Source organism: Salmo trutta, chromosome 14 (genome assembly GCF_901001165.1).
Source record: "Salmo trutta chromosome 14, fSalTru1.1, whole genome shotgun sequence".
Classification (NCBI taxonomy): Eukaryota; Metazoa; Chordata; class Actinopteri; order Salmoniformes; family Salmonidae; genus Salmo; species Salmo trutta.
Genome location: NC_042970.1, coordinates 26,135,443 through 26,157,784, shown reverse-complemented (window position 1 = coordinate 26,157,784; position 22,342 = coordinate 26,135,443). Strand labels below are relative to the sequence as shown.

At 43.0% G+C, this 22,342-nt stretch overlaps 1 protein-coding gene across 2 annotated transcripts; it reads right to left on the bottom strand.

Moving 5' to 3' along the window:
• Positions 1-870: 870 nt before the first annotated feature.
• Positions 871-21,719, bottom strand: LOC115207683 (solute carrier family 2, facilitated glucose transporter member 1). 2 transcript variants are annotated; one of them, XM_029775042.1, is made up of 11 exons: positions 21,288-21,719; positions 20,446-20,594; positions 12,550-12,645; positions 6,661-6,821; positions 6,293-6,533; positions 5,999-6,161; positions 5,579-5,766; positions 5,063-5,167; positions 4,864-4,965; positions 4,500-4,703; positions 3,473-3,673 (listed from the first exon to the last, which is right to left on the bottom strand). In XM_029775042.1, exons 2-11 carry the CDS (start codon positions 20,446-20,448, stop codon positions 3,473-3,475), a joined length of 1,464 nt encoding a protein of 487 aa, XP_029630902.1. In that variant the 5' UTR covers positions 20,449-20,594; positions 21,288-21,719. The 2 variants fall into 2 exon arrangements, with proteins under 2 accessions (XP_029630901.1, XP_029630902.1); XM_029775041.1 differs by lacking the exon at positions 20,446-20,594 and having other exon boundaries at positions 871-3,673; positions 21,288-21,305.
• Between the last annotated feature and the right edge of the window lie 623 nt (positions 21,720-22,342).

Genomic DNA, 22,342 nt, shown 5'->3' with positions numbered 1-22,342 from the left:
GACTCCATGGCCACATAGTCCCAATCGTATGGTCAGTGTATTCATCGGTTAGATAGGGGTCATTCAGAGTATACTGTCTTGTGTGGTCTCCATGAGAGCGAGCGAGAGAGAGAGAGAGAGAGAGAGGGAGAGAGAGAGAGAGACAGACAGGAAGGGGGGGCAGCCCGGGGAGAGGGCTGGTCTTGGGGGGGGAGAGTTTGGGTTCAGTTGTCCTGGGATCAGACTGTCTCTGACCTTGTGATCTTCAAAGTTTCCTTTGACGCAGGGAGAACCACATCATCTGACCAATTACCCAGACATACACACTCACTGATGCACATTCACGCTCACACACATGCGTACGCACACACACAAGTACACACCAGTACACACACACACCTACACACACACACACACACACACGCACACACACACACACACACGCACACACACACACACACACACACACACACACACACACACACACACACACACACACACACACACACACACACACACACACGCGTCTACAATTTAATAGAAAGATACATTTTTGTTTCCCTGGCAACAGCATGGTGGCATTCATAAATCAGTAAGGTATCCTCTCCTACAAAGCTTATAAAAATATTATACAAGGGGTGGGTCTAATTTTGGATTCTGATTGGTTAAAACTGCATTCCAGCCAGAGTCTATTCCACAAGTTACCACCGCTAAATCTATGGTGGTTAGATGAAATGCCTATTCACTCTGTTCCATCTGACTGCGCAAACCACTGTCTCATCAGCCGAGCCACGCAAATCAATTATTAGAAAAGTAGAAAGTGTTTAGAGCATCTGCAGTCATTGATTACAATCTGAAATCAATTGTTGTGAAAATAAAGAACCCAGCTGATTGACGTTTTCCTGTATACTTGTTTTATTGAGTCAAACATCCAACCACACATCTTACAAAAGAAAAGAAAACCGTCAGGACATTGACACCATGGCACACTGTTTTACACAAGATCATTCTATTAGAGGTTCATTTTCACCCAACATATAAACATACGCTTTTACAAAAATTAAATGCATACTGTTTACTAAAATGTGTAGAAAATAAAAACAACACTAATAAATTAGGCATCTAATAAATAGTATATATCATTCAATGGTTCATGTACAAAGCTGAAGTAAGATTGTGTTAATAGTTATCTCATACAATATTTCTTCAGACAGGAAATCAGACAAAATAAAGGCAGGTGTGTAGATGCACAACTACCGAAACTAGTCATATTCCTCTATAAGTAGTAACTAACATAACATATTTTATATATTTGGGTCCTTTACTATTTGTTGTATTTACATTATAAGTATTGTGGCCATTTTAGAAAATTATTCTGTGCAGTGATGGATTTCTACAACTGTTTTATGCATATATCCTGTGTTAATAAATGTGTTTATAAAATGCCCAAATATAATTGTCAAACTATACACACAAAGTACACTGCATCTGATTTCAGTCCGTAAGTGCATCTTTTGCTCTCCATCACAAGGTTGGAGTTCAATCAGGCATATCTAAAGGACGGCCAAGTCTTGTGCCTACATTGATCCTGCCATTTGATGACTTAGGGCGACTTACAGTCAATGAGTTTGCGGTGTCTAACCGACACATTGTTGGTGGAGAAGACAAAGAGTCCCATATAATTTCAAAGACACAAACTCAGCATGGATTGACTACAATGGATATTGCTTGTGAAGTTCTGTTCGGGTCAAGGTCCATTACTAAAACTATTTAGACCACTTTAAAAACGTATTCACTTTGAAATGGCCAGATTAGGTTATATTTGATTGTAAAACATATTCTGCCAACCTTATGACCTCAAATAACATAGATCTGTGAATGTAGAGATGTACTAGTTAAACAAAAACAATGATATCAAGTAATCCAACAGTAGCTCTTCAGTCTTTTATCAGTAACATAAGGTTCCATATTTTGTAAAACATTTTGAGCCAAGCTCCAACTACTATTATGGAAGATTTTCAGTAACAAAACAACCAATATTGTGGATGGTAAAGTGCTGCTAAAAAGAAAACTTTTCTCAAAACGTTTTATTAGAGAATGGAAAACTTCTTATAGTGGCACAGCAGTCAAAGACAGGAACCGCTTACATCAAGAGATGCTGTTGGCTATATCAGCTGACTATACGGGATTGTCAGCTATGCGTCACAAAGCTAAGTTGAACAAGGAAGCAGCCCCTACAGTGCTGAACTATGCCAAAGGCATTGTGGAGTTACAATAATGAAAAGCACCCAAAAAGAAAGTCACCACTTTTCAAGGAACATGGAGCATTAGTCGGGAGTTTGACCCCGAAGGGTCTAAAAGCACTTTCAGGATGAAGCAGACCTCAGTAAGGCTGGAAGCCACATTACATTTGGTTACTGTTTGAAAAGAAGCCTCCTTTTCTGTCAAAGGCACATGATCAAAGAACAACTTACAGTCTTGTGAACTGCTAGAAGGCTCTACTGGGAGTGTACTCTTTGTATGATTTTGGACCAGGCGTTTAAACTCAAAGTTGTGAGGGACTTCAGTTACGTTTTAGAGGTGGGGGGGTTGTAAGTCAGATTTGGGTATATTTTACATCTATATTAGTCTGCAGTGAAATGGGCTGATGTTGTTTTTCAACTGAGTATAGTTTGCTATACAAAAAAGAAGATGAGTGATTCTAATGATCAAATCTACTGTCATATTCAAGGTTCCAACTAACAACACTAGTGTCAGAGTAGAAATGTCTGAAATAGTCCCATGATTTCATAGTGTAAAATTCATGCTCATGGGTATTGCTTGGGAATTAAATATAAAATGTATGCATACAGTAACTTATAACAGCTGGCTTATTTTTTAACTGTGTCTTTAAACTAAGACATAAACATACAAAATTATCTTTATGGTTTTATTTATTTTTCCTTAAGAAATACATTTGTAAAAAATAATTAAAAGCCTATCCGGTGAGAGATTAAAAGTGAGTTGGTAAAAACATATTTACATGGCATGCAATGCCTTGAGGGTCTTCAATGAAAATAATTGAGACCTGCATAAAAGGCAGAAACCGACAAAATGAGAAAGATAACAGACAAAGGAAGAAAAATAAAGTAAAAGTAACACAGGATTTTACTGTTTTCTGATATAAAATTTGAAGTTAATCGAAAATACCACCTTTTCCTTCTATCTACCATGCCAACCCACCCCCTTACACCCAGGTTCCTGCCCCAAACTTTTTGTTGTGATGAGAAGAGAAGGAGCGCTTGAGACTTTGAGACAGAGGATCGGGGCATCTGTTCTGTTTGGTGAACATACCTGAAATGTGATGGCAGCCAGTGTGTCAGTTTAGTAGTCAGTTTGCACACAGTCAGTGAGTGGGCTACTCTGGTCCCCTCGGGTTGGGGTGGTGAAGGAGGGTTCATAGCCAGGCCTCAGCAGGGTGTGTGGGACGAGAGGAGAGGGGAGGGACAGGTGCTCAGAGCTGAGAGTCAGCCCCCAGGCTGTTGAGCTCCTCCGGCGAGTGCTTCTCTCCCCCAGTGCCAGCCGACTGGCGGAACCCGGCCGAGATCTCGTCAAATGTCCGGCCCTTGGTCTCAGGCACCTTGAAGTAGGTGAAGATGAAGAAGCTGATCAGCAGTATGGTGAAGATGACAAAGACATAAGGGCCACACAACTCCTGTAGGGCGAGACGGAGAAAAGAAGGAGAGAGAACATTGAAGATCATGTTCATTAAGCAGTGGGCTCCAAACAAACACGTCTTCAAACTAACAGTTCACATACAGTATATCAAGATTAGGGTTGCAAAGGGTGGGTATATTACTGGAAACTTTCTAAGTTTACCAGTTTTAGATTTTTACAGGTGTCTGTAATTATCTCTGGCCCTTGGTGCGACCTTATCACATGTAATATATATGAAATAATTAAATAAGATGATTTTAAAATAAACATTAGAATGACAAATCTGTAAAACATTATCCTAAATTATCTTCAACTTAGTGAATACCATTGATGTTTAATATGAGGGTTTCAGCAAATATCCTTTATTAATTCTTAACACACTTCTATTTATTTTAGTATGTCAACATTTATTCGTTGTCAGTGTTTTGGCATCAAACTGGTGGCAGCTGTGAACAGAGTCAATGTTTGGAAGAGTTGCAGAGTTAATGGAAAATAATGCCATTGTTGATTAGATGCTTTTTTCATTAATTAGGTTATGTTCTCTTGAACCATAGGGTCTATGTATTAGAAACTCATGGACAATATGGACACAGATATAACAAATTCATACTATATATATGATTAATTTTTTAAAGTTATTAAAGTATAAATTACAAAATTTACAATAGATTGCCATCAATTTTCTGTTAATTACCAAAACTAATGAAGATTCCAGTAACTTTCGTAAAATACCGGTAGCTTTGCAACCCTAATCGAGATGAGTATGTCAACAACATCTACCATGATAAGCATCAGTGACTAACAAGGCTGTGCTCAGTGCTTACCTCTACATACTGGAAGGCCATGCCCACTATGAAGTTGGCGGTCCAGTTAGAGAAGCCAGCCACAGCGAAGGCCGAGGGCCGGGGTCCTTGGGAGAACAGCTCAGCCACGATGAACCAGGGGATGGGACCCGGGCCAATCTCAAAGAATGCCACAAAGGCAAAGATGGCCACGATGCTCACGTAGGACATCCACGGCAGCTGTTCCTGATGGAGGACAAACAGACAGCAGGGGGTTAAACTACTGGTATTCATTCAACATATTATACTTACAGGACGTGTATCAATAAACCAAGTGTTTTTCCTCATTCATTCCTTATGAGAGCTGCTAGCCTTATGTGAAGTGTGCTGTAGTTAGTCTACGTACCAGCAGAGCCAGAGCGATGGTCATCAGAACGGCAGCGCCTGCCATTCCCATCAGCCCCAGCAAGTGGAGAGACCTGCGTCCGGCGCGCTCCACCACAAACAACTGAGAGGAGAGAGGGTTGAGTTACACTGTCCAACCACTAATGTGGTACATCATGTGCACCATAAATGCCACATACACATCTGCCACAGTTACTCACCGACACCACAGTGAAGGCTGTGTTGACCACACCGGCACCAATTGTAGCATAAACAGGCTGAGCAACTCCGGCCTTCTCAAAGATACGGGTAGAGTAGTAGAAAACCTGCAGGACACCAACAGCACAGTTTAGAGTTGCAAAATAGGTAGTATACTGTATGTCAGGGATCATCAATTAGATTCAGCCGAGGGACATTTTTTCTTGAGCAGATGGTCGGTGGGCTGGAACAAAATTACAAATAATTTGTAGACTACAAATTGACTGCAAGAAGCCCAAACAGATATAATATTTGACAAAAACATCATCACTTTAAAGCAGTTGTAAATGATCACGTGTCTCTCTATTATGCGTGGGAATACTTGGGAACAAACTTGGAGCTAATTTCCTGGTGTTATTATAGTCTTCTATGTTGAACAATAACAAATAAAAAAAACTTGTGGGGCTAAATAAAACTACCAAATCTGGGGCACCCTGCTGTATGTGTTTGGGGTGAGAAGTGTATGAGAGGTGACTCACAGCGTTGATGCCAGACAGCTGCTGGGAGAGCTGAAGCATGATAGCGATGAAGATGGGTTGGCGGTAGAGTGGCGAACGGAACAGCTCAAGGATGGTCACCTTCTTCTCCCTCATCATCTGCCTGGCCTCCTCCTTCATCTCCTGCATGTCTGCACTCACGTCTGTGGTCCCACGCAGTTTCTTCAGGACTGACAGAGACAGAGCGAGAATGGAGGTTACATTACAGTCTGCTAGGGCTGGGTCACTCCATACCAGATCAATTCAGGCAATTCGAGGGATGAATTTAAATTAAACACATTTATTGAAACATGGCCCTTTTAGATAATTTTCAACTCATTCAAACTGACAGAACTGACATTGGCTGAATTGATGACATTAAGTGTATGAATGTGTGTTTGTGTATAAATGTACTCTACACACCAGTCTTGGCCTTGTTCTCCTCGTTACGGTTGATGAGGAGGAAGCGGGGGCTCTCGGGGCAGAAGGGCAGCAGTGCACACTGCATTAGGGCTGGGATGAAAGTGAAGCCCAGCAGGAAGGGCCACAGAGATGCGTTTCCCATTAAGGCCTCCATGCCAAACACCTGAACCACAACACATAGTTAGACCACCATCAGATTATCATGTAGCACAGCTCTCAAAGAGAGTCCTTTGGAAAAGCATACAAGTCATCCATTATTCTCCATACGATATCCCTGTGCCCATTGGCACTGACCTGTGCCATCAGGATGCCTGTGACGATGCCTAGCTGGTGGAGGGTGCCCAGGGCTCCTCGGAGGGCAGTGGGGGCCACCTCACCCACGTACATCGGCACAAAGCCAGTGGAGAGGCCAGAGTAGAGGCCCACCACGAAGCGCCCGATGATCAGCATCTCCCACGAGCCACCCATCTTAGAGAAGCCCATGAGAGCAGCGGAGACAAAGGCCAGCACGTTGGCCATGAGCATGGAGTTCCTCCTGTTGACACCACAGAAATAGTCATGTCAATTACAGTCCACTTACTTACAGACATTTACATATCACACATGTACTATCATCTCACATAACACCGTTGTAAATAAACATTGTGAAGTGTTGTATTTACCTGCCAAAGCGGTTGACGAACAGGCCCACGGAGAAGGAGCCGAAGATGCCGCCGACAGAGAAGATGGCGACGGAGATGGACCACAGGGTGGTGAGGGAGGTCTTGGCGATGGGCTCCTGGTACCGGTCGAACCATGTTTCGTTGAGAAACCTCTCAATAACCTAGCAGAGCAGGAGAGAAAACAACACCAGCTCACAACACTGCCAGAGACAGAAATCACAGTCAAATGTACCATACAGTAATGTAAGAGACAGTAAAAAAAGGTGTTTCCTTGTCCTCATTGCCATTGGCCAGGTGGCTGCTGTTTTGATGTATGGCCAGTAGATGGAGGTAGAGGATTGCATTTCAGGTTTTCCAGCAACAAGGACATTTGTGGGAGAGTGAGGTGTCGGGTTTCAGCCCCTTCTCCCACAGTGACTCACTGTTGATAAACATACATATGTCTGATCAGCTTGTGATGGAAGTTAAGTGGTACAGGCTGGGAGGAACGTCCCCTCCCCCCATGTCTCTGCCGTGGCACACTGACAACTGTCATATGTCTAGGACTCCCTCTATCTAGCACTTCTAGTACTCGGCACTGAGCCCTGCCCCCTCCTGTCCTCCTCTCCCAAATATCACTGCTGGCTTCTGTCATGTGCTTTGCTGATAGATTATACAATATACCCTTTACCAATACTTATATAATGCTGAGTGATTGATATAGAACTGTTAATGTATTTTATAGGTCAGGAGAGGTAAGCTGGGTATGCTGTTCAAGATATGGTATAGCCCAACACTGTCAATATAGTTCCATAAAATAAATATTCTTACAGATAGAGAATGGCAAGTCTACCCTTCATTTCATATTCTTGATTTCTCTGAATAGGCTTGTGTCTGACTCAAGACCTAGCATGCACCTGGCCACAATGAAAAAAACTGTCCATTCATGACCGGTGACCCTGTACTGATTAAAACATTACTGTCTCTGTGGACTCCTGGCCTGGCAATGCGGAGGCATTCAGGTCCGTCTGTCTGTGCTACAAGGGGCCCAATTTGGAGCCGGCAGGCAGGGTGGAGAAGCAGACCAGGGCACTTGAGAGACACCAAATCTAATCAGTGCTACATTCTTTAGAGCGAAAGGGCTGCATCACACCGGAGAGAGAGACAGAGATTTGGGCTGGGGGTTATTAAGGGTCTCCATATAAACAGAGTGTACAAAACATTAGGAACACCTGCTCTTTCCATGACATAGACTGAACAGGTGAATCGAAGTGAAAGCTATGATCCCTTATTCAGTCAGTCTAGATCAGTGGTCACCAACCTTTTCTGAGTCAAGATCACTTTCGCAGTCAGAAAGCAAGCTGAGATCTACTGCTCAGATTTCTTTTTTTACATTAACCTCACACAAACAGTTTTGTAGGAATGAGGTTTGGGCAGTAGGCCTAACACATTATCACAGCATATGGGCTATATCATTGGCCTGCTAATATTGTTAATCAGACAATATTTTATTTCAAAACTCGAGCTTTGATAACGAAATAGATCAGTTGGTTTAACACTTGTGAGGCACTGTGGAGCATGAATTGAAATACTGAGCTTTTTTATTTTACTGGACTGATGGTACCTGCATCTGATGGTCAACGAGGTCAAATCATGACGTCAGGGATCTTCAGGTAGAAAAGTCAGAGCTCTAGAAAGATGCCTGAGTTTCCGACTGATTTGGAATCCTGAGTTGGATGACCGTTCAAAACTATTTTTCCCAACCGCCTCTCACGGTCCCTGCTCTCTCATTCCTTTGCTCTGTTGAAACTGATCGCGAAACTCGAGTCGCACCGCATCTGCCTCATGCACAAATCCATGTTATTCCTATGACCAGAGAAAGTTAAATATTCCTTAATATTAAAATCGACACGACGAGCTGCTAATAATATTAAAACGCAGGGCTATCGATACTTGGCCACTCATTCATTGCAGCTGCAGTCCGAGCGGAGGTACGGAGAAGTGCGTTTTGTAATAGTGTAGAATAGTGACATCAGTTGTTAGAGCAGCTTACAGATCATTGCACCTGTACACAGCCCATCTATAAATAGCCCACCCAACTACCTCATCCCCATATTGTTTTTTGTTGTTGTTGCTCCTTTGCACCCAAGTATCTCTACTCGTACATCATCATCTGCACATCTATCACTCCAGTGTTAATGCTCAATTGTAATTATTTCACCACTATGGCCTATTTATTGCCTTACCTCCCTAATCTTACTACATTTGCACACACTGTATATAGATTTTTAGACTGTACGTTTGTTTATCCCATGTGTAACTCTGTGTTGTTTGTGTCGCACTGCTTTGCTTTATCTTGGCCAGGTCGCAGTTGTAAATGAGAACTTGTTCTCAACTGGCCTACCTGGTTAAATAAAGGTGAAATAAAAAAACTGTGACAGTGCTGAATATAAACTTAAACATGACCTCACTCATAAAAACAGCATCTCTTTGCAATATTCGTTGACAGTCTCTCTGTGGTCATGGTTTTAAAAGTTATTAAATTGCGATCGACCGGTTGGCGACCACTGGTCTAGATGAAGAGGAGGAGGCAGGTTAAAGAAGGATTTTTAAGCCTTAAGACACTTGAAACATGGATTGTGTATGTGTGCCATTCAGAGGGTAAATGGGCAAGACAAAATATTTAAGTGCCTTTGAACAGGGTATGGTAGTAGTGTGTCAAGAACTGCAACGCTGCTGGGTTGTTCACGCTCAACAGTTTCCCATGTGTACCAAGAATGGTCCACCACCCAAAGGACATCCAGCCAACTTGACACAACTGTGGGAAGCATTGGCGTCAACGCTTTTGACACCTTGGTTTACACTGGCCCAGTGTCTGAATGACAGCAAACCTCTACATATCCACCTCCTTCTCACCACTGCCCCCCTTGACCACTCTTACAGGAGGGGCACCCCACCTCTACACCTCAGCTAGGCTTATACTTACAACTAGATCATCTGGTCCTACAATCACATTTTAATTATGCACCGCTGGGGGGTTTAACCAATCAGAATGTCTACCGGTCAGTAATAAACAGGTATCAAAGTATTATTTTCTACCCTATTGTGTACAGATGTATGATCTTAATTTGATCACTCTTTTGTTGCTGAGAATTTTCCTGAACATCAGGAATTGCACACTTGTAGTGTATTTGAGTTTTAAAAAGGCTTCTAAAGTTTGTCTTTGTCACCTTGAAATTTCAGACTTGATTTGCCCAAACAAAAAATATATAAATTCCTACAAAAATGTACATTATAATCCACAAAATAATTCACATTTCCTGTTACTGTAGGATTATTTTTCTGCTGTAGTAAACTGGCTCAAATTAAGATCCTACATCTGTAGCCTACTATTCTATTCACAAAACAGTGCTGGCTCCCAAACATCAATTGAAGCGCTTGGTAGGTATGACAGGTAGGTACTGAAAGACAAATGAGTGTGTGTGATGGAGCAATAAGTGGTCTCCTGAGAAAGGAACATCAGGACAGGAGACAGCTGGGACTGTAGCCCCTCATATATCAAAAGTAATGGAGAGGGCAGGTGTCCCATGTATTCAGGCAACAATGCACCTGGAACTATGAGCCGAGCTGCCACAAGGCTTGTTCAGACAAAGACCAATACTGTGTGGATTAGCCCTTTCACCTAAATAACAAATAACACTGAAACATGCATGAGAGCACCAGCTGCACGGGAAGACTGTGTAATCACGATCTCCGCAGCCGATGTAAGATCTTTAGACAGGTCAACATTCACAAGGCCACAGATGGATTACCAGGACGTGTACTGCGAGCATGCGCTGACCAACTGGCAAGTGTCTTCACTGACATTTTCAACCTCTCCCTGTCCGAGTCTAATACCAACATGTTTTGAGCAGACCACCATAGTGCCTGTGCCCAAGAACACTAAGGTAACCTGCCTAAATGACTACCGACCCGTAGCACTCACGTCTGTAGCCATGAAGTGCTTTGAAAGGCTGGTCATGGCTCACATCAACACCATCATCCCAGAAACCCTAGACCCACTCCAATTTTCATACTGCCCAAACAGATCCACAGATGATATAATTTCTTTGCACTCCACACTGCCCTTTCCCACCTGGACAAAAGGAACACCTATGTGAGAATGCTATTCATTGACTACAGCTCAGTGTTCAACACCATTGTGCCCTCAAAGCTCATCAATAAGCTAAGGACCCTGGGACTAAACACCTCCCTCTGCAACTAGATCCTAGACTTCCTGACGGGCCGCCCCCAGGTGGTAAGGGTAGGTAACAACATATCCGCCACGCTAATCCTCAACACAGGGGCCCCTCAGGGGTGCGTGCTCAGACCCCTCCTGTACTTCCTCTTCACTCATGACTGCACGGCCAGGCACGACTCCAACACCATCATTAAATTTGCCGATGACACAACAGTGGTAGGCCTGATCACCGACAACAACGAGACAGCCTATAGGGAGGAGGTCAGAGACCTGGCCGTGTGGTACCAGGACAACAACCTCTCCCTCAGCGTTATCAAGAGAAAGGAGATGATTGTGGACTACAGGAAAAAAAGGACAGAGCACGCCCCCATCTCATCGACGGGACTGCAGTGGAGCAGGTTGAGAGCTTCAAGTTCCTTGGTGTCCACACCACCAACAAACTAACATGGTCCAAGCACACCACGACAGTCGTGAAGCGGGCACGACAAAACCTAATCTCCTTCAGGAGACTGAAAAGATTTGGCATGGGTCCTCAAATCCTCAAAACGTTCTACAGCTGTACCATCGAGAGCATCCTGACTGGTTGCATCACTGCCTGGTATGGCAGCTGCTCGGCCTCCGACGGCAAGGCACTACAGAGGGTAGTGTGAACGGCCCAGTACATCACTAAGGTCAAGCTTGCTGCCATCCAGGACCTCTATACCAGGCGGTGTCAGAGGAAGGCCCTAAAAATTGGTAAAGACTCCAGACACCCTAGACATAGACTGTTCTCTTTGCTACCACATGGCAAGCGGTACCGGAGCGCCAAGTCTAGGTCCAAGAGGCTTCTAAACAGCTTCTTCCCCAAGCCATAAGACTCCTGAACATCTAGTCAAATGGCTACCCAGACTATTCGCATTGACCCCCCCCCCCCCTCTCCACACCACTGCCACTCTTTGTTGTCATCTATGCATATTCACTTTAATTAACTCTACATGTACATAGTACCTCAACTAACCGGTGCCCCCGCACATTGACTCTGTACCAGCACCCACCTGTATATATTGTTATTTTTTACTGCTGCTCTTTAATTACTTGTTACTTTTATCTCTTATTCTTATCCGTATTTTTTGAAACTGCACTGTCGGTTAGGGGCTCGTAAGTAAGCATTTCACTGTAAGGTCTACAACTGTTGTATTCGATGCATGTGACTAATCAAATTTTAGTGGATCCACTTTCTCGAGAAACGTGAAGGAGTAGGGTCAAAGAAACACATTTTGTTTAAGTAAATGGAAAATAACTTAATTTAATTTTTGGAGACATGTCTCACTGAGAGCTCCTAAATGATGTTCCCTTTAGCGGAGTGAGTAGCACTCTCCTGGCTGTCTCCTCACCTACAATCTGAGCCCCATCGGGGAATGAAAACAGTCCTTTACACATCACAGAGGCCCTTTAATGGAGATTGCCTTGGACGAGATACTTGAGATATTATTAGCCCCGTTCTTTTCACGTGTTGCAGGGAACATCTTGACTGGCCAAGTAGACACAGGAGCAGTCTCGTCTGGGAAAAGGTGTTGGGGAGGATTCGAACACGGTGTCACTTGGATAAATATAGACAAGCCTTCCCCATTCAATTCCGATCAGACACATCAGCCCCACCTCCCCACCCAATCTCGTTCCCGTGGACTCACCTTCTGAGGTGCGTTGATGACACCCGTGTTGTAACCAAACTGCAGCGAGCCAATCACTGCTGTTCCCACCGTCAGCATCAACTGGAAGGTCACTTGCTGCATAGAGACAGGAGAGAAAGTCTGTTAGAAATCCCCTCTCTCCAAATCTCTGTACTGTATCAGAGCATGAAAAGAGCAGATTGGCGGTACTTGGAGTTGATATACTTATTGTCTTATGATTACAAATTTGTAGGCTAAGCTATCCTGTTGTTGCCATTCCATATAGCCTAGGCCTAGGCTAGATAGGCCTTAAGGCATATTTTGGTGAGAACCTCCTTGGCACACTGTACTGTAAAGGTTAATCAATTTAGTTGTACAATATCGATTGACTTTATCTTGTTCAACTAGTTTGACAAGTAATCACTATCAACACCCTGAAGACGGCATACAAAACATATTGATTGTCCCGTCATGACTCATGTCATTTGTATGGACTTCCTGTGTTGTTGATTAACTGCACACCAATCTAAGGAATTTGGGCCTGGTAATGCTTTAGTTCCTAAATAATTTTTTTCCTCCTCCGAAATGTAAAAAAACTTGCCTAACTTGAGCTGCAGTTTCTGTAGAACGGGCTAGTGTCCTACGTTGTGTAATAGGTGGTTGTAATGCCCCAAATGTGTGTGATAATGACATAACTTGCAAGAAGGTAACCTAGCCTCAGGCCAAGCACAGAGGACGAGGAATTCATCCTAAAACCGTCCACCTCAGGTGGTTGATTGTGGGCCTAAATATTTGTGCATTAGGACCACGTGTCCACACCCAGCCCTCTCAGGGGAGGGGTGATCTACCCTCAGTCATTGTCTGTGTTCCTGTTATTTCAAAAATTGTTTGATTGGCATAATCCCAGTGGAGCCCCAAGGAAGGCAGATATTTTCCTCTTGCCATCAAGTTAACACACACAGTCCTATTAGGCGAGCCATTATGCAGTGTGTCTGTGGCGTATTGTCAGTATTGTAGGCATATTGGGATTTAGTTTTTTTGTTGGTTACAATCGTGTGGAGAAGAGGTATGTGGGCTACTGGTAATGGGAGTTTTCCTCTGTTTAGGAGTTGTCTGTATCTGTGGTGATGTTTTGATAGTGACATGGCTGTTCTGACATAAGATTTAGCCTTAATGCTTTACACCAGTTGCTATGGAAGCTCAGATCCTTTTTCTTACTCATGTTGTGACTGATTCTAAACTTAAAGCCAGTGTAGTTATGACAAGGTCCTAAATGTCTGTAAAATGTGTGGGAAAGTGAACCATCCCAAAATGTATTTCTGCAAGGGAAAATATACCGTAGGCTATGTAACATTGTCACAAAAAAACCTCAACTGCATAAACTTGCATGATAGCCTATATGTGTTTCCTATTCATGGGATAAACTAGGCTATCTACATTTTAGTCCTTCGGCAGACGCTCTTAGGCAGAGCAACTTACAGCAGTAAGTTAGGCTCCCGAGTGGCGCAGCGGTCTAAGGCACTGCATCTCAGTGCTAGAAGTGTCATTACAGACCCTGGTTTGATCCCGGGCTGTATCACAACCGGCCGTGATTGGGAGTCCCATAAGGCGGCGCACAATTAGGTTAGGGGAGGGTTTGGCCGGGGTAGACCGTCATTGTAAAATAAGAATTTGTTCTTAACTGACTTGCCAGGTTAAATAAAATAGTGAGCATACATTTTCATACTGGTACCTCGTGGGAATCAAACCCACAACACTGCAAGCGCTATGCTCTATTGTACTGAGTTACATAGGACTATATGACATGGGATTATCTGACAGGGAAATGTTATTTATTTAAGGATCCTATTTAATAAAAAAGAAAATGCTGCTTTAAAGGGCACTAATGAACTAGGCCTACCTCCCCTAAAATATCTGTTGAGAACAAGTGCTCAAGGCTATTCTAAACAAAAGGGATGGCATTCCATTTTTGTTAATTCTGAGATTCTTGAAGAGGGTGGGAGCTACAAAGTGGGCTGTGTTTGGAAACACTCACTACACAGCAAGCTTAGTATAGCTCAGTAATAGAGACCTAAACAAGGGCAGGTCTGAAAGTGAGGTGGGGTAAGTGTAAGTCTGAAAAAGTAGCAGCTTAACCAATAAAGTTCCACACAAGCAATGACTCGCAGGGGTTCAACAACTCCGTGACTGGGTTGTTATAACCAGCCCTAGCACAGGATGTAAACACACACCATCAGGGTAGATCTTGTGTTTCTGGTTTGCTATCAGAAAACATTCCAGTGTATTCTTTCTGAAAGGGGATGGTCACGTATCATTCACCTCGGAAACGATGAAGTCACACCCTCCAGCTCTGAGATAGTTATCACAGCCTTAAAGACTACACTGGCCCTTTAAACAAACACCATTGTTATAAAACAGCTGCTGCCACCAGCCATGTTTACATTCCTCCCAAAGATAAACTTACATGCAAATCAATCTCCTCCTTCTCAGGAGTGAGTCTGTGAATTTTAGCCCAGTCACAGTGAGTGGGCTGTAGTATTGGTGACGGTTGCTTTAGGCCTAGTTAGCGCAAAAGGGATTATTTCTCACTATTTAAATTAGTACTAACACAATAAGATAAATGTCTCAAATGTAGCCTATCATTTTATTCACATCTACCTCGGATCAATAAAAATGTAATATTCAGATGTAAAGTGGAACAAAAAAACAACAACAATCTCTCTCCAAATACATGATTATAATGAATGTTTATGTTTCAGACCTGCCTCATCTAGCTAAATGCATCAACAGTAAAAATCTCTTTACATTGATGTATGAGATAGTCTGGGCTTGAGCAAACATCTAAAGTGATCATAAGGCCTGTCCCTTGAGCAACAGTTTACTCAACACAGTCCATGGGTTATATTTGAGGTCGTTAGGTCAATTACAATCTACTTTATGTGATCAACAAGCAGTCCAACAAGGAAACATGGTATACTGCGCTGACGAATGACGATGGTGAACAGGGATGGGCCAGAGTTGTATAACAGAGGTATGTGGAATTGTGAGAGTCAATTCCAAGTAGGTACAATGTAAGACAGAACCCTTTTTCACATCATATCAGCCCTTTGTCAGGTGACCAAAGCCTTAAAACTGACCTCACTGGTTTTGGGAGGATGTCTGGTGAAACATAATTACTTCCTGCTGTGAAATGTTTACAGCCACATCTTCCCTGTAAGTGACACCTATAGTATAATGCATTACCCATCCAGTTCCAGTGTATTGTATAACCTTTCTCTGGTCCCCCTCTTCAAACACCTCAGCCTCTGCTAAAACTACTGCTGGAAAACACTGTATCATATTGATTAGCAAGGCCATGCTACAGTGACAGTCTGTGAGTGACAACAGTACATACAGATATAATGTGAATCACCCTCAGGTGCTGTAAGGTTAAGGGCCTTCTGTAATCTAAACATCTGAGGTTTACAGTAGGCCTAGTTCTGTTCAGAAAGCAGAAGCCATGGCTGGCTGTGCCACAGCTCCCAGTTCCCCACATCCTCACCGCGTCTCTGGCTCTCAGTGATGGCTATGCCACCAGCCTCACGTCCCTGCAAACGTCACCTCCTTGACAGCCTCGGGTTTCACAGGGGAACCTAATATCACTCCCTCATCCTCCTCCCAACCTGACTCACAGCACAGGACAGCACAGAGCCCCTCCTGTGTATCCTGACTGCCTCCCTTAGTCATTCACTGAGTGAAGAGTTCACAGGAACAAGTCTATGGTCCATCACATGGTCTAAAACAAATGGATCGACTGGGTGGTAGGCATAAAGTTGAAAATTAGGGGTATGGCAAAAACTGGCACATTTACAGTAATGTGGATGAATTAATATGCACTGTACCTGTCAAACGAAATGTAATAAAGTAAAGACTGTCAGATACAAACAAAACGTTTCCATACATGTGTATTTCTGATCCATCTAATTTCCGACTGATATCTGGTGCAAGTGTTTGTTCAAACCTGACACAATCTCAGATACAGTACAGCTCTAAGGAGAACAAGCGAATGAGCCTGTACAGTACACTACAGCTTTACAGATTTAACCAAACTCTCCTTCACATGAATAGCGATTAGCAGAGGTCAGTACAGTGTGCACAATGCCTTCCACTTCTTTGAGGAAATGAATTAGGCCCTACGTTTGTGCCTGTTTCAATTACAGCATTCACAGATCTCTTAATCCCACCTTTTATATAAAAAGTATTTAGGCCTCATTAGAACACACTGACACTTATATTGAAAGGACATACTGACAGGGCAGTCATGCAGAGGGAAATAAAGTGAGTGGAGGAAGCCAGTGGATTGAGTGGAATTCAGTCTTTAGAGGGAAGGAACTGAATGCCGGCTTTGGGTTTAATCAAAAGCCAGAACTGTCCGCTCAGTTAAAAATCAAATTGCTTCTTAGAGTTATTCCACTCACCACAGACCAGGTCAACCGTACGCTTGCCCCAATTACCTTGTTTCTTACCCAAGAAAAAAAGAGGCTTCAGCTGAACTAAAACAAAGCATATTGTTCAGTCGAGCTTTAAAGGGACTCACAACTTGTGCCCAAACTGCCCATAAATCGGAAGGCTTTGTGTCGAAGGGAAATGCTTGTTATCAGGTCTATAATAGGAACTAAGAGGTTAGACAGTATTTTGTTTTGGAGAGAGGTTGGGAGAAGTTAACCACCCACGGGGTGAGCAGTCAGGCAGGGGAGGTGTCTATCTGAACAGGTGTATCAAAGTGAGGCTAAGAGGGCAATGTCTCAGCAATGGTCCCGTGTGGTTCAGTTGGTAGCCCATGGAGCTTGCAACAGCAGTGTTGTGGGTTCAATGCCCACAGGGGACCAGTATGAGAATGTACGCACTCACTACTGTAAGTCACTCTGGATGAGACTAAAAAGTCAAATTAGGGCTGGCATAATTACTGTGTAGCTGACGGTTATGGATGAAGACTGTCATGAAAATAAAATAACTGTTTAAAAAAAACTGACTGAAGACAGGACAGTCGGGCATTCGTGCGGTTGAGTCCGTTTCTGCGATTATATGGACTCTTACCGATGTGATAAAATTTTGTTGCCCCTTACTAAAACAAGCAAGGTGTTGTAGCAATCGGTGAAAAGAATGGGCTTGGAAACTCTTACCCTGGCAATTTGACTGGTAAACTCCTGGGTACACTCACAATGGATGCCTGGTATTGTGTTGCAATAATTTCCATGGTATGTAGTATGCAAATTCACATGATGTTAACTGATGCAATGGAATGTTTTTTTTGTAATGTCAGTTGAGTTGAATCAACAAATCAGAGCACATATTGATGGGTACACTTCCTGCTTTGACTCTAGGTTGAAGATGAGAAAGGTGAAGACAATGGGATTCTAATATCCAATAACTCTTTGCAACAATGGGACCAGCTATGCTAGTTAGCAACGGTGCTGGTCCCAGATTTGTGACAACATTGTCTTAACCAGTTTATTTTCGACCTAGCGTTTACTTTTTGCTTTTACTTCCTGGTTTGCTACCATGGTTACACTCACAATGGCCACCAGTCCACTCATTATGCCATCATTGATTTGAATGAGGATGCCTGTTCTTTTATTTAAATATTTTTTTTATGGCAGCACATTCAGTCAGGAGTGGAGGAAAGAAGAAAATGTGCTATTCGAATGGTTATTACGGAGACCACGGTCATCTGATTGGCCAATTACAGTCATCCAAAATTCCATGAACGTCACAGCCATATGTAAAATGCAATACAATGATTTCCTTGGAAAGCTCTAGACTGGCAATGATGACATTTATCCTAGAGCCAAAACGTAGTCTGCTTTACCTTGCAGACATACAGTATGAACCAGAATATAATTGACAAATGCTTATTACAATGTTATGCACACAGGAATGAACCATGGCTGGGGACAGCTCATTGGCATTTTGGCTTTTGACATATAGCCAGATTTCTGCCACACCCTGTGTCACCAACCCCTGGTTCTACCCACATGCTGGCTGCCCCCTCCCTGTCCAGCTGTGCTGCACACACTCAGGGATCATAAGCACAAGCCAGAATGCGATGCCCAACCACGAGATGCTGATTATAAACCAGTAGACATGCTCAGTGCGGTGTTAGCCTGGATGCACGCCACCTTCTCCGCTATGCAATCTGGTTTCAGAGCTGGTCATGGGTGCACCTCAGCCACGCTCAAGGTCCTAAACGATATCGTAACCGCCATCAATAAGAAACAATACTGTGCTGCCATATTCATTGACCTGGCCAAGGCTTTCGACTCTGTCAATCACCACATACTCATCGGTTTCTCAAATGATTGCCTCGCCTGGTTCACCAACTACTTCTCTGATAGAGTTCAATGTGTCAAATCAGATGGCCTGTTGTCCGGGCCTCTGGTAGTCTCTATGGGGATGCCACAGGGTTCAATTCTTGGGCCAACTCTTTTCTCTGTATACATCAATGATGTCGCTCTTGCTGCTGGTGAGTCTCTGATCCACCTCTACGCAGACAACACCATTCTGTATACCTCTGGCCCTTCTTTGGACACTGTGTTAACAACCCTCCAGACGAGCTTCAATGCCATACAACTCTCCTTCCATGGCCTCCAACTGCTCTTAAATACAAGTAAAACTAAATGCATGCTCTTCAACCGATCGCTGCCTGCACCTGCCCGCCCGTCCAGCATCACTACTCTGGACGGTTCTGACTTAGAATATGTGGACAACTACAAATACCTAGGTGTCTGGTTAGACTGTAAGCTCTCCTTCCAGACTCACATCAAACATCTCCAATCCAAAGTTAAATCTAGAATTGGCTTCCTATTTCGCAACAAAGCATCCTTCACTCATGCTGCCAAACATACCCTCGTAAAACTGACCATCCTACCGATCCTCGACTTCGGCGATGTCATTTACAAAATAGCCTCCAATACCCTACTCAATAAACTGGATGCAGTCTATCACAGTGCCATCCGTTTTGTCACCAAAGCCCCATATACTACCCACCACTGCAACCTGTACGCTCTCGTTGGCTGGCCCTCGCTTCATACTCGTCGCCAAACCCACTGGCTCCAGGTCATCTACAAGACCCTGCTAGGTGAAGTCCCCCCTTATCTCCGCTCACTGGTCACCATAGCAGCACCCACCTGTAGCACGCGCTCCAGCAGGTATATCTCTCTGGTCACCCCCAAAGCCAATTCCTCCTTTGGCCGTCTCTCCTTCCAGTTCTCTGCTGCCAATGACTGGAACGAACTACAAAAATCTCTGAAACTGGAAACACTTATCTCCCTCATTAGCTTTAAGCACCAGCTGTCAGAACAGCTCACAGATCACTGCACCTGTACATAGCCCATCTAGAATTTAGCCCATACAACTACGTCTTCCCCTACTGTATTTATTTATTTATTTTGCTCCTTTGCACCCCATTATTTATATTTCTACTTTGCACTTTCTTCCACTACAAATCTACCATTCCAGTGTTTTACTTGCTATATTGTATTTACTTTGCCACTATGGCCTTTTTTGCCTTTACCTCCCTTATCTCACCTCATTTGCTCACATTGTATATAGACTTATTTTTCTACTGTATTATTGACTGTATGTTTGTTTTACTCCATGTGTAACTCTGTGTTGTTGTATGTTTCGAACTGCTTTGCTTTATCTTGGCCAGGTTGCAATTGTAAATGAGAACTTTTCTCAACTTGCCTACCTGGTTAAATAATGGTGAAATAAAAATAAATAAAAGCTCAAGATGTTTGACAAAAGCAAAACACTGGCCTAATTGGAATGGCTGGAAAGGGGTCGTTTTAATTGTGTTCCAGCTGAGCGCCAGGAAATGAAACGCCTATGCCTAACTATAAAAAGGGGTTACAGACAAATAACAATAAACATGTTTACCATGTCAACCAGAAGTAAACTCTAAGCGAGGGCTGGGAGAAGAGACTTTAAAGTTGTCAGGAGGGTAGCTAACCACACAGCATCAGCAGTCAGTGGTAAGTCAGCCATATCAGAGACCAGATGAGTCACGTCTCACTCTCTTCCTTTTACTATTGTAAAACAACAATAAGCAAATGTTACATCAAATGCAAAGTGAAAATGAACAAAAATGAAGTGAAGACCTCATATGCTGTGATAAAACAGATCATTTCAATCTAGACTTTAATGTGCTGCCTTCCTGTGAGTAATGCCATCATGCTCTTCATTGAGCTAATTTTAATTCACTACTATAAATTGATTACTACACCAGATACAGTCATGATGCCAACAGAGGGGATAGGGTTTACAATTGGCCAGGACTCAGGTAGTTTGAAGGGGGATTATGAATAGCCAATTAGCGGCCATGAACGTAGTAGGCCTACCCCACGACCTGACTTAATGCTATCGCGCGTGCTGCATTTCCCCAGCAGCCGCATATCCGACTGCGTCCAAAGATGATGGTGAGCAGCACAGCACACACGTTTTACGTTTCAATTGAATAAAACAATTACATGATGGGCTAGCTAGTGTAACTTCTTGAAAAAAAGACTTAGTATTCTGAACCCATTGACATTAACACAGCTAGGCAGCTTGAGAGTCTCAAGCTAACCTAACCAGTTTTCAATATTACTGGGAAGCTAGCTAGCTACCCCCTCTCTCTATCTCTCTCTCTCTTTCTCTGAGAGACACAGACACAGTTTTGTATATTGGTTTCTACGAATACTGCCAACTAGTCGTTAGCCTCAGTCATACAATTTGCCTACCTTGCTGCCTGAATCCATTGCCGCAGTATGGCTTGTCGATATTATTGCTGGCAATCTTGAAATGTCAAGACTATAGTTTGTGTAACTTCCGCGGGTATTTTTTTTTACTCAGACGAGGTGTCTCATTTTTAAGATGATAATGATATAATATGTCAAACAATAGTATCTTCTTTGTTCTTCTTTATTTTCAGCGTAATTATTTGTTTCCAACTTGTCCTCAGTTCATCGTGTTTAGTCCCCTAGTATAATTTCTGTCTTGAGCTCAAAACTTCAGATTCACCATGCCCCAAAGTTTTCTTGGGTTGTTGAAGTAGTTCGTTCTTCGAGTACAGACTGTCTACTCTTTGGGGAAATAAACCGGTGAATATATTTCCTACAGCCCGTCTAGAGTGATTGGCTGACGCAAGAGTTTAGTTCTGCCTCAATGTGAGTTTAGTTCAGCCTCAATTTGTAAGGAGGAGGCCCGTTTCTATCCCTGAGCTTCTATTGGTTTAAACTTGCACCCCTATGACGACGTTAAGACATATAACTCTGAAAAGTGTCACTTCGTTTTGTTGAAGTACTAGGTCGGATAGTTATGTGTTAAGCACATCGTCCTCGATGTATTTAATTGAAATTATACATTTTGATAACAATTTGGTGGAGGCGTGAGCAAAGTATTATATTGTAATAACATGGTTATATAGCCTACTGATCAGACGCTTGCAGCAGGGGGCGCAAATTTACTCACCATTGCTGATAGTTTGAGGTCATGGCAGGAAATGACACTGACAGTACTGACATGCACCACCTTTTCATCCCAAGTAGGCTATAAGTAAGCAATAGCGTGACCTTGCCTATCAAGGGTAGAAGTCTACTTGCTCCTAGTACTTTATCCCAACAATACTAAAATAGAAGAGGTAGTAGTAGCCTAGTAATACATTTGAATGATCCATGACAACACTCATTTTTAGGCACACACAAAAAAATCCAGTCTAGAGGTCGACCGATTAATCGGCATGGCAGATTAATTAGGGCTGATTTCAAGTTTTCATAACAATCAGTAATCGGCCTTT

What these genes read in the sequence shown, in the direction of transcription:
- LOC115207683 (XM_029775041.1), bottom strand. An exon ending in CAGGCATCCTGATGGCACAG is followed by an intron (nt 6,162 to 6,292) that starts GTCAGTGCCAAT and finishes GTTGTGGTTCAG; the next exon opens with GTGTTTGGCATGGAGGCCTT. An exon ending in CAGCCTTCACTGTGGTGTCG is followed by an intron (nt 4,966 to 5,062) that starts GTGAGTAACTGT and finishes CTCTCCTCTCAG; the next exon opens with TTGTTTGTGGTGGAGCGCGC.